The sequence below is a fragment of the Melanostigma gelatinosum genome (assembly GCF_949748355.1).
Source record: "Melanostigma gelatinosum genome assembly, chromosome: 8".
Lineage (NCBI taxonomy): Eukaryota > Metazoa > Chordata > Actinopteri > Perciformes > Zoarcidae > Melanostigma > Melanostigma gelatinosum.
Window position 1 is genome coordinate 14,587,431 of NC_136641.1, and position 13,029 is coordinate 14,600,459.

Sequence of the window (13,029 nt, forward strand, 5' to 3'; positions counted from 1 at the left end):
GTTTTATAATCTAACTTCTTGCCTAATGTGTCAACACCAGTGTGGTTTTACTGGTTTACAGATTAAACTTGATCATGTGATGGGCTGTTTACTGTCTGGTTGTACAGCCATTAAACGTGATACTCTTTATTTCATACCTATATTGTTTTACTGTTTAACTGCCTCTTCTAATGATTGAGTAGTTTCAGTCTCTTTGGGGATCTTTGCAGTGATTATACACTGTCTCCACTAGGTGGTGCTATAACGTCGTCTGAATGTGCAGTTTGACGGCACTGCTTGACTTTTACATTGCTTGCATTGTTTCTGATCTGTTTTTTTGTGTGTTGTAATTTGGGTGACACTGTGGGCTGATGTGAAAGTGGCAAAAATAAATTGGAGAACAAATGGACAATATTACAGCAAAGGGGTAAATCACACTCGCGCCACCTCTAGGGGGACTCCTCTGTTCACGAATGCAGGCTGTGTGTGTGTCAGTGCTTGTGTGTGTGTGAGAGAGAGAGAGAGAGAGAGAGAGAGAGAGAGAGAGAGAGAGAGAGAGAGAGAGAGAGAGAGAGAGAGAGAGAGAGAGAGAGAGAGAGAGAGAGAGAGAGAGAGAGAGAGAGAGAGAGAGAGAGAGAGAGAGAGAGAGAGAGAGAGAGAGAGAGTCGGGGAGGTCGAAGCGGTGGGAATGTACTGAAGCTCTGGCTGAGAAGAGCGAAGGTTGTCCGGCCAAAATCCGTAGTTTTTCCTCGCTCCCCTCTGAACCAACCGACAGACCCGCATCTGAAGCGCGTGACGGCGGCTGCGTGAAGACTGAACACGGAGCTAAACTGGAGCTCCACTGCGGTGTTGTATAGTTACTCATGTAACGAAGATGTCCAATGGTAAGTAGGCTACGCTGCCTCTCTTAAAGCTTTCCCGCGGCTGTGTTGGGCAACCGCTGTGCACAATGTTATTGTATTTGTTGCGGGTCGGCTGAGGTGAAACTCAGTAAGAGGATTCAGCAGTCCGGAGGGAAAGAAAATGCCAACGGCTGACTTGTACGACAGTGTTTTGCTGTGAAGATTGCGGCGGCGTTCAGGAGCCTGACCTGTACTGCAGGACTGTACACATAAGCATTGGTCCGTGTGCAGGCACAGGCAATTCATTTGCACTTTCTTTTTTTTCATAACGCGAAGCCGCGATTAAGAGGCAGATCAGCTGTTTTACACAGCGCATTTTGGCCCACAGCATTCTCACCAATTCCTTCTCGCTCAGTGACCTGTTTTGAGTCCAAACACAATGACGTACACGGTTATATTGAGGGAGACAGGCCCAGTATGTGGACCCCGTTATCACTGCACACTGGTTCATGTGGACGGGGCTGCTATATCCCCGCGACGTCAGGAGATACGCTGCCAAGATTGAAGTTGCCCGACGGAATGTTTATACTCCCGATAAGTTGGTGAAAGGCGGCGATGTGTGTCGAGTTGTGTTCCTCTGCAGTCCACAGACTCCAGGCTGACTTCGGGCTATCCTATAGTACAGTGTCTCCATGTGCAGTGTGAGGCTTCGTTTGAACACGGAGAGACGTCGACTTCGCCCGTAGGCTACTTGGAGCGTTCTGTTATGTAATGCGCTTCGGCCGACTGCCTGCATCCAAACAGCCTGGGCCTACACGTGTAATTACTAAACAACATATATTTTCATTTTTTTTTTTTGACACCAGGCCTGTGTTAGCAGTGGTGATAGGAGGACTGTTGGCCAGTGTCATGTGGCGAACACGGCAAAATGTTGTTTATCTTTCCTCAAGTGAAAAGCATCACCATCTTGATTTGCAATGCATGCAGGACGGCTGACTCAAATCGGCCCATTATGTGGCACAGATTATGTTCACGTTCAATGGCAGACGCATGCATGTAGCCTACAGATTGTATAAAATCCGCATGCCGCTTTTGAATGCATCAAAGGTGAGCCGAGGATTGAGGTTATTGCTGGAGGACGCCTGCAAGCTCGGAGCAGAAGGTGAACATGTGTTTGCAGCATCCCAGACTGGGTCATATGCTAAATTGATGCTCTCAATAGTAATATCATGCGGATTCTAGTGCTAGTGTAGTAGTTGCGGTTATTTATGACTAGATCATTACTTGAAGGAGTTTAATTAATTATAGCTATCTGGGAAAAAGGTTTTCCAAGCAGGAACACATTTCTAATCTTTAATATAAATATGTACTTTAGACACAATGCAGACACACTCAAACTAGCCTTCCAATTAGATTTGTTTTCCTATGTGTGGTGGTTGATCAACTCATATTACTAGCTGCTGTTGATTGTAAACACAGCCATGTGTGCACTTCATGTGAGCTCTTCCCACTGTTGTCTGCCTGGCAGAGATTTGGTTATTAAGTTTAGAGGTTAGCAGTGTCCTTGATATGTGCTGCCAGAAGCCAGCTTTAGTGAGTCATCAAAGCTAATGGGTGGAAGCATGGGCAATTCAATCTGGACTGGATAGCTCTTGATCTCTGATGGTGCCCACTCAGTAGGCCTTTGTTGTCAAATAGAGCACACCCAAATCCTGCCCACTCAAGATGTTACGGGTAGATTGCAATGATGGAGCATAGCAGACTGTTATCGCCCAAGGTCCATGGAAAATCCAGCAATCAGTGGAAGATTTGTTGAAATTGGACTGTGTTGAACTTTTCGGTTTGATGATAAAAATGACCAGTGGCACCTGCTGCATGAGGCAATAACTGGATGAGATGTTGTTGTCACGACCGAGTGTTTAACAAACAAAGACAGCAAATCATTTCCATAGAAATGCTGTCCCAGCCTGGTGGGGGAAGGTGATGAGGTCTTGCCAAAGGTTCTGCCAAAGAATTACACATAACGACATGCATATGCAAACAGAAATAAGTAGCCCCATCAACATGTGTGTTTTTACTTGATTTCTACTTATCCATAATGACCCTCAGGGGATGTTAGCACAACAACATCATGTGTATTGTTTGTGTTTTCCCAGGAAAAACAGGCGGCCTATAGAGGCACTCAATGGTGTATACTGCTGACACACTGAGTATTTCTCCAAAGAAGGACGGCTCAAATGCAGACAAACCTCCGATGCCGCGGGTCAGTCTGAGCTCATGGTGTGTGCTCGCTGGGATAAACTAGTGGCCTGGCCGAAGAGCGCAGTGTTGCTACACACAATACAGCCCACACAGGTGAGAGGCTTCTCGTTTCTTCAAGCTATTATCTCTTAAAGTGACGTTTTGTATGCAGGATGTTTCAATTAAATGCCCCAAATTTGGGCACTGCTTTTATATCTTCTCTTAATGGCCTAATGTTTTGTTTAGGATGTCGTGGGCCAAAGGCCTCTTCGTAGGCACGGTGGATGAGCGAAAGACGGCATGGGGAGAGCGCAATGGCAAAAAGAGAAAGGACAGCTCGTCGTTGTGCAACCCCCACTACATGAGCTGCCTGAGGGACCCAGAGGACCTGGACCTCCCTAATGCGTCCCCCCAGCATTACCATCGCGGAGCAGGCACTAGTGGGGCCAACTTTGGCTTGCGCTGTGGCTGGCAGGAGGACCACTATGGGAAGAGGATGGGTGCCCTGGGTCTGAAGGCTGTGGACCTGGGCTTTGAAGATGTGGAGCTAAAGGGCAGGAAGGAGGAGGAATTAGGGGAACTAGCAGACGGTGGCTGCAAGGCGATGACTGCAGTGGACTGCTGGATGCGGGTTATGTGGGTTTTCCAGTCTAAGAAATTTCAGTCCGCCAAGCTGGAGCGTCTGTACCAGCGCTACTTCTTCAGGCTCAACCAGAGCTCTCTGACCATGCTGATGGGGGTGCTGGTGCTGGTGTGTGCGGTCATGATGGCCTTCCACTGCATCCACACGATCCCGGACGTGGCCTTCATCTCAGTACTCTCTGTGGCCATGGCTCTCTTCCTGGCCATGATGGTGGTGTGCAACCGCAACGGCTTCCACCAGGACTACATGTGGATTGTGAGCTACCTGGTGATCGGGGTGCTGATTGTAGTGCAGGTTTTTGGGGTGCTGATGCTTTACCCCCCTAGTGCCTCAGAGGGCATCTGGTGGACGGTCTTCTTCATTTACATTATCTACACGCTGCTGCCGGTCCGAATGAGAGCTGCTGTGGTTAGTGGAGCTGTGCTGTCCACCATACACCTAGTGACCGCCTGGCAGCTCAACCAAGAGTACAAGTTCATTTTCAAACAGGTAAGTGAGAGCAGGAGTAACACAACAACAGATCAGCGCTGAAAAAAGAATGGAGGGAGGTATTCACGCTTATCTATTAGTTTGTGTTCGGTGTGGGCAATATGGATATTATTCTGTCACATCACATTTAATCATATCAGCATCAGTGATTTGACACGATTAATCTGCAACCAATTTACTGTTTGAGTAAAATTTCAAGAAAACGTTTTACAGGTATGCAAGTTTAATTTTCATGACTTTTTCGGTTCCATATAATTGTAACCTGAATGTCTTTGGGCTTTGGACTGTCGAGGAAAACAACTAGAAAGATGTAACTTATGGGCTTTTGGAAATTGTGGTGTGGTTTTTCAGAAATGTCAAACATTTTGAAAACAAAACGACAAATCAATCAACGAAGAAAATAGTCGCAACCTTGACAGTGATATTTTACATTTTCTGGAAATTCAGTTTAGGGAGTATTTGCAGTTGAAATAACATGATATGAAGATGACTGTTTTTGTACACTAAACACCGTACAAATCTTCATCACATTGATACTTAAAATCCAATCTGGTCATTCTCATACCACCAGTAGTCAAATAAATGAGCCAAATGCACCTTTAGTCATACTTTTAACACATCAAAGGATATACATTTACGGGTCTGTGTCAGTAAAATACTCCCAATTATACATGGGCAGTTGAATCTGCTGTAAGTGGTGTGAGACAAAATCAACAGTTTTAGTTTTGTGAAAAACTACATTCCAAAATTCAGTCAAAGTTAATACGAGGCTTGAGCAATCTGAGTTAGAGAAATCGAAGGGGGGAAAAAATTGATGGTCCTTGTAATAAAAAAACTCCCATCACAGTTTCACATTAAAAAGACGTTGGAAGATTTAGACTCGATTTGTTCGACCGCTGAAGCCTCTTATCAGTTTTGACTGAACACAGGGCGGGATTTTGTTTCCCATCACATTGAAGTCACATGAAGTCTCTTCATGGTTAGCATGCACAGGAAGAACAATAGCAGCAGCCAATAACATACATTTCTGTGCATTTAGACATGTGAATATTTCTTTTAAGGCAGACTTGAACAAATGTGAATCAATCCATCAATAGTTTTAAAAACACGTGTTTGAGAAACGTGTCACTTTGTCGCGTAGTTGCAGCCGAATAGACGGCCGTCTCTGAAAATGAAAGAGAACATTTATATTCATGAGAAAACAAGACACATGTCTCAGACCCGTGCTGCGAGTCAGGGCCCACTATTATCACCATACAATTGAGCACAATGTTGTCACTGTATTCACAAGTGGAAACGCCCTACTTTCTCTTCCCATCAATATAGGACAAACATTGTACGGACTCCTCAACCACTTTTCCGTGTCAGAGGTGCCGTACTAAAAGTAGATGGTGCTGTAGATCTCGACAGTTTTTCAGATGAGATTTTTAATGAGCCCATGTTTCGTGCTGTAGGGCAGCTATTGGCAACTCTGTTGGGGTTTGTGGAAGGTCATCTGGGTTGAATGAGCCCGTTTAGCTGCATTGTGAGGGAATATCATGATAGTGTAGCATGGTGCCATTCAGGCCGCAATTCCCTAAAACAAGGAGGCTATTGTAGTAAAATGAAACGGGGTGGGGTGGGATACTCGGATTGTGCAATGAATTTGATGGAAAACATGATGATTACTTCTTCGTAGTGGAGGCTGTGGAAAAAATGCATAAATACCGAAGTAGACATTTATAATTCGGTTCACATTGGAGTTATTTCCTCATTAGTTTTTGTCCGTTTACTCTTTTTGTTCATGCTGTCAGAGCCTCATAGATTTTCTTATAATGTTCAGTGTGTTTGTGATAAATAGAGTTACACTGTGTCAGATTGTACAATTAAATTTTACTTGGGGATTCAACAACATTTCGTGAATCTGCTCCACCTCCAAAACAGAAGTAATGAATCACCTTTTGTCGGACCGCAACGAACCATTATTTATTTTTAACAATTAATGCGTCGACTATATTTATGTTTATTTGATGATTCCATAATCGTTTACGCATGCGCGGGTCAGCGTGCTCTCCGTCAATGTTTCGGAGAGCCTTCGACCCACATGACATGTATACGCTAGCATTGCTAGAAGATGCTACTATGTCATGGCAGGTATATTGCTCAGGACCCTCGGGAGCACAGAGTCATGTGTGAAGTTGTTTGAATGAGCGGTTCTCGAGAAAAGCTGCAAGCAGCAACAACGGAGGTCAAGCGATTGGCACTGGTTCTGAACAGGCACTGCACTACTGATATACAACAGAGAAAAGGAGTAAACCCTCATATTTAGAGACCACAACCAGCAAACGTTTGGCATTTTCCATTGTCAGGCGACTTCAAGGATTTTCTGTTTATCTAGTATTAATTCATCAATTCAGCATTTCAGCACCAAAACCTTTAAAATATAGTTTTGAACTAGTCATGTTCATTGATACAATAGGCCATTTACAGTTTGACATATCTCAGGAGGAAAATCACCGGTGTAAATGATCAAATGAATGGCTGTGTTCCATTTAGCTGCTTCGGTGTCAGGGTCCGGGGATTGTGCATGCTGGCTCACTAGAATACTTAAATAGAGCGGCGACATTGTTAATGTTTTTATTTTATGTTTCACCTCTGATTTCCCAGTATGACAACTAAGACTATGAATACAGTGATTATCCCTTTTCAACATTATTCACTTTATTGTTATCCCACAATTGTCCTGCTATTTAATTGGTGCCATAGCTGTGTAGTTTAGTGTAAGAATTTCTGCAGTTTTCAGTGGGGAATTTGTCCCATAATGGCCTACGTGCTGTTTCAGATGCCTTTTCACCCTTACAATAATTCAAGAATCATGTGACAAACTCAAATACATTTAGATCTTTTCCTGTTTGAAGACAATGCCTCAAACTAACTCCACTCAGTTGAACTTGCGTAACACTAGAGAGACATGTGATTGGTTTTCTCTACCAACCATCGCTATTAAGCAACCAGATGAATGTGGAGCCACTCTGAATAAGGCAATATTGACATAACTCTACTGGTCCAGTGAGCTTGCGTGTTGAGTCCCCGTGCCCCAGACTAGACGAGGCGACTACAGACACATTGGTCTGTAGCCTCTATGTACTCCAGCCCCGGTTGGTTGCATTGGTCTTCCGATGATGGACTGCTGCCCTGCCTGCAGGCTTGGACCCCCAACACAGTGCGTTCCAGCTCTCTAAACAATCAATGATGGGACATGGGTTGCTCTGTCTCTCTCTCCCTTGTGCTCATAGGGTTTCAATGGAGATTGAGGAAAATACATCAGGTTTGCTTGGGGTTGTTCAATGCTGTTGGCAGACATATCTGTACATAAATCTCGTTAAACGAAGAGGATTATTAATTTCAGGCCGATTTCTTTGTGATTTAAGATTAGAGCAGCACTCTGTCTCAACGGGTATCTCGCTTCAAGCTTCTTGCAGTTTTATGAATACAGAAAGACTTCATTCAATCTGTCACTCCCGCTGTATCAAACACGTCGGCTCACACAAATGCTGTGGCTCCTGTCGTCACATGGCCAGACTCTCTGATGTGGGAAAGCTGGTTTCTTCTTCTGGGACCTCATCACCCTCCAGCCGTTTCTGTGTCCCAGACCTGTTTTTCCCTTATTTGTTTTTTCCCTGCGGAGATGTTCATGCAGGATCAGCGCTGAGAAGATGTGAGACCGATGATGGAGAGGACAAAAGGGGTCTTTGTGAGGGGACCTCCTCGATGAAGCAGGGGAGGCATTTGTGTGTGTGGGGGGTGGTGGTGGAGGTTACAGTGGTGACAAGGGGACGGCCACAGATGGAGAGTGTGAAATAATGCTGGGTTGACGCACTCTGCTGTAAGAGAGCTCTTCCCTCCTTCCACTTTTCTCTGAGTCATAATTCCGTTCTCACAAAATCCCTGTCAGATGGAGTAGCCTTTTATTTGTCAACGGGCTCAGATTGAGCTCCCTCTACTCATGGGGATTGTTTCCATAGATCTCCATGTTTCTCCGCTGTGCTCTGAAGGGCCTCTTCTGACAACTATAGAGAGATGAATGTAACTGCTCTCAGGAAGAAGCAAGTTACACCGCTGCTGTTCACTTGAAGTGCCTCCACTATCCCACAGGATTCAGAGGGACCTCATTCAATCTTACAGGTGGCAAATGAAAGCTTTTGACTCGGACAGGATTAACTGGGCTGCACCTGAGTCCTGACCCTCATGTCCTCAGCAGTAGCTACCACCCTGAACACACACCTTTGGTGGAAAGAAATTGAACTTTTATGACTTGGAACGTTGTGCAAGAATATTTCATTTCATTACATTTTTTTTTTAATTGGCACTTTTTTTCTTTTCTTGGACTCGGTCTTGACTGGGACTCGGAGCTGCTCAGACTTTGATCTAGAAGTAACATATTAGTCTCATAGGTGGCATTTGTTTATTGCTTGTTTCGGACAAGCTTAATTTCAAAGTGGGCCGTTTTCCCTCACAGAAAACATTCAACATCAACTATTTATTTTACCGCTGGCTCGTCTTTGGCAGCTCTTCATGCAATTCCTTCAAAATTACCTTCTGGAAGTTGGATTCTTTATGAAATCAGTATTAGCGTAAGACTTAGAAATGCTCTTACTGTATCAAACGTCACACTTCATCGAAATACCATGTCAGTAAAACTATAATGTGAGGATAATGTCTGTGCATTCAATCACAATATTGAAGTTGAAACAGCATTGTCCTTAACGTCTGTATAATATAGTTATATTTAGCATATAGCTGTTTAGGAGTTCAATATACACAATGTCTATAAGTCAAGACATGTCTTTTTTTTAATGACAAAAACTAATAATTATAAATGAAAAAAGTACATTCATTTTGTACATGAGATGCACGTTATGTAATCTATATAAATGACTATAAACAACCTCCTCTATCTTCATTTTTTTCTTCTTCACATAATTACTTTTTTTGTCAATTTGCTGTAAAGTGGAAGACATGTCCACAGAAGATTTATTATTTCCCCGTCTCCTCCCTGTAACTGGTTTAAAAGTTCTGCTGCTGGCTTCTCCGACAGCTGACGTCGTGGAAGCTGCTTAGCTTTCTACGTTTTGACGGTTGTTTGACAACCTGCAGCCTTTTGATTGGAAGAAGCTTCCAAATTCCTATTATTCTATTGGTGACGTCAATGTTTGTTGTCATGTTTGGTTTTCTAACATTTCTGTGTGTTAGCAACACTCGGCGTCCTCATGTCGAATCTGTACTCCAGCATCTGAAGGCACCACACGGAGCCAGCAGTTTGTGTTGCAGTAGCGTCATGAGGTTTTGTTTGTAGCCTTTAGTGTCGGCATGCAAAATTCTTAATGAACGATCCTCAGATCATCAACATCTAACTTTTTCATCACCCAATGCATTCTCATCGTGTTGGCTGGGGCGCCGGCAACACAATCGAGTGAGATTTTAGAGCATCACCCAAACTCCAAATTTAAAAGAGTCCTCCTTACTAGGAAACACCCCCTTTGCATTGGGGTACTTTTTACTAAGGTATGGTCTCATGGCGCTGAAGTCAGACAGCGCGCACACATGTCACATGGTCCAAAACAGATTCCTTTGGCCTTTAGACGGCTTCCCCGTGTTTCCCTCATGTTTTTATTTTGTCATTGTCTCTTGTGGGAAACAAAGTTTTGCTTTGATATATATATTTCCATAAGTTAGGTGTCAACCGCTGTGCATCCATACGCCTATATGTCGTAAGGGGGATTATGTGACTTGTTTCGTTCTAAGATTTTATAAACAACCTTCGTGCAAGATGTCATACACGGATTATCAAGGAACTAAACTGAAGTTGTTCTTTTGTGTGCAGCAGGATATATTTGGATCGCCGAAATCCTAAATGTAGTCCTCTGTAGTGTGAGCTGTCTACAGGCAGGTCAAGAAGAGAGTGAAGTCTTAAAGGTACATGAAGTCTGTACTTTTGTTTTTATGTGCTGATCCAGCACTAGAGGAAAAACCTGTTCCTCTGGCAGATTGTTATGGGGTCAACAAATGTGGGAGTAGTGGAAACATACTGATCCCTCGGCTTAACATTGGTGGAAAAGATATCAATCAATGAAATGTCACATGACCGAGGCATGCATAATGCATTTAGGCCAGACCAATGGAGGAGATTACCTTCTGCTCTCCAAATGGTATTGAAACTAACAGAAAATGTGACTTGTTGGTTCTATTTTTAGGTATAATTCTTTTATAACTGAGTTTCGGCACTGATTCGGCAACTGACTGAAAGTTTGAGGAATAAAAACAAAATCCTTTGTTTTAAGCATCAGCAGTAATAAATAACTAAATACAGCCTCACATTAGCTGCATTAGATTAAATCAAATTAAAAAATATTTTCTGATTTAGATCATCATATACTGGAGGTGATCTAACAATAAGTAAACAAGACTAAGAGATACTTGACGCTCATCAATGCGTGATTCTACAGACAGACTTTGGTCAGCACCCAATAAGTATTGAAGTTTGATACCCGGCCCTATTTATATTTAGCGGATCCGGTGTCCAGTGTACACATAGGCCAGTGGAGTGTGTGATCTGAGTCTGTCTGCGTGAGCTGCATGGATTAGACGAGCTCACTTGGCTGCTGTCAAATGGTGAGAACTCATCATCAGGTGCTGTGGCTGCCAAACAATGCACTGGCTCAAATAATAGACCCCCCCCCCCCCCTGTACTCCCAGCCCCACCTCCTGTCAGAGAGAGAGAGAGAGAGAGAGAGAGAGAGCTTGTGACTCATCCAGTTATTGTATTTCAACCAAAGGCAATGATACAAACCCGGATAACTTCCACCACCATGTTTGGGAGCAATTAAGATTAGCGATAAGCAAAATATTGCTCCTAAAATACAGCCAATGATAAGGCAAATAATAGCCGGACTAATAATAGCTGTGCAAGTCTGGGATGAGGAAGTGGAGGCTTCTAATAACAGCTCATGGTTTACGAACAATTGCTTTCTGCAAAAGTAAATACAGGGATTTAAGGCTGAACTGCCATGGCGGCCGGCCAAGAGATATATATTAAGAATCCATTAGCGGTGTCAAATGTTCATCTGTGTGGCATGCAAGCATAGGCTTTTAAGGGCAGTTTTGCTCTGGATCCTTTGAGCTTAGTGCACCCTATCCCAGTGCCGCTGACAGGAAGGTGAATGGCTCTCGGTCAAAGGTCACCACGCGTCACACTTGCCAACTGTCTTGTTATTCCACTATCCCAGTTGCCGTTAAAACAGCCGAAACATATGTCGGGCTGGTGTGAGCACACATTACTGGAGGGAGCCTGTAATTAACAAACATGTCGCTATCGGTGTACAATCGCCTTCCTGCTATGAAATGCACACCACTGTGAATAACCCATGTCTCTATTGTCGAAAACATCATAGGCCCTCTTTCACCTGCTCGGCCTCTTTGACTTTCACCTGACCAGCTTATTAGATGGAAACAGCAGACCATCCTGATGATTTTGTCCAGTCGTGTGTCTCACGGCATCATTTTCAGTGAATGACGTCAGATACAATGACAAGACCCTGGTCCCATGATGTAATTCCACACACTCGGGGTTAATCCAAAGGAAGTTATACTCTGTCTGTGCCTTCCACAGGATCCTCCCAATGAAGAGCGGTAAAAGCTCAGAAAGCCGATAGTCGTTGTGTCGTAAAGTATCACGCTCCCTCCTCGCATTGTAAAGAAGAGCCACGGCTGCTAGACTCCAATATGCCTGAATCACATTTCCCCTTTGTTTTGGTATGTATCGCCATTAAGGGCTGAGCAGAGATGAGCAGGACGTCGTACAGTAAAGGCACTGAGACATATACAGCAGCAGTTCAGCTTGTAGTTTTCAAACCATGCATTGAAATTCAACACCCGTGCTTTCATTTCTATGCAACGCTGCTGATGTATCAGGCTTCACACACATGTCACATGTGACTGTTCCTGAAGATGGCCCGGCAGGCGCATGTGTTGCATGCATGAGTTTAGTATCGGCTCATCCTGGACCGAGCAGCTCACGGAAGCCAAAACTAGAGTTGTAGCATTTGACCGAACTGCTCTCGTGTTTCTGCTGTTTAAACTATAACCTGCTGTTCTTGTACCTGTATTGATCTGTATGCTTTGTAGTAAAAGTCAATATTGTGTATGGTTGAAGAGTTAGAACAGGGACGGGCAGCGGGTAACACAGAGTCGTGAATGGAGCAGCTTACATAACTGGACAGTGAAACTAAACTCTTGTATGTTTTTATTGGAGCCCGGGCATCTGGCCCACACACATTATCTCATTTAATGTAGCTTAATGCTCCCGCTCTTAATCCTGTTACTCAGTATTTAAAGACAGTCTGGCTAAAAGAAAAGAAAGCATGCTCTAGTGCTGAACAAATGTGGTCCCATGTAGTCACCAGCAGACATTTTCCCTTTTTGGAGTTATCTCCTGTTATCAGTCTGTCAAAGCCAAATGGTGGCCTTGGGGTTTGTGTTGTGCATTGTGCTTTACAGGAGATGGAGGCAATACCAGCTAAAATGGGAATTGCTGCATGTTAAGCTCACAGTCACACATTTCAAGGTCTGGACTCCCTCACACAGTTCAAATCAGTGAGAGCAGCCACCAGAGGAGTGAATGGGGCTGCTTGATTTGTTTGGCGAATTAACCAAATTTTGTGTTCACGCAGCCGCCGTGCTGTAATTGCAGCTGTGGCTGTAAGGGTGTGAGTGGGCAGGAAGTGAGGGGTTAGTGAGGACACAGCTGGGAGGAGAGTTTCGTGCCCACTCCTCTCCCTCCCTCTCTCTGTCCAGCCA

The 13,029-nt window shown here is 44.1% G+C and overlaps 1 protein-coding gene across 1 annotated transcript in view; it reads left to right on the forward strand.

Annotated features, from left to right (window-relative positions):
• The first annotated feature begins 695 nt into the window (after positions 1-695).
• Positions 696-13,029, forward strand: part of LOC306781316 (adenylate cyclase type 6-like) — a 31,173-nt gene continuing 18,839 nt past the window's right edge. The window contains exons 1-3 of the mRNA XM_079274116.1: positions 696-863; positions 2,978-3,176; positions 3,309-4,194. Coding sequence (XP_079130242.1) covers positions 3,310-4,194 — 885 coding nt within the window. The 5' untranslated portion in view covers positions 696-863; positions 2,978-3,176; position 3,309. The remainder of the gene's footprint in view (positions 864-2,977; positions 3,177-3,308; positions 4,195-13,029) is intronic.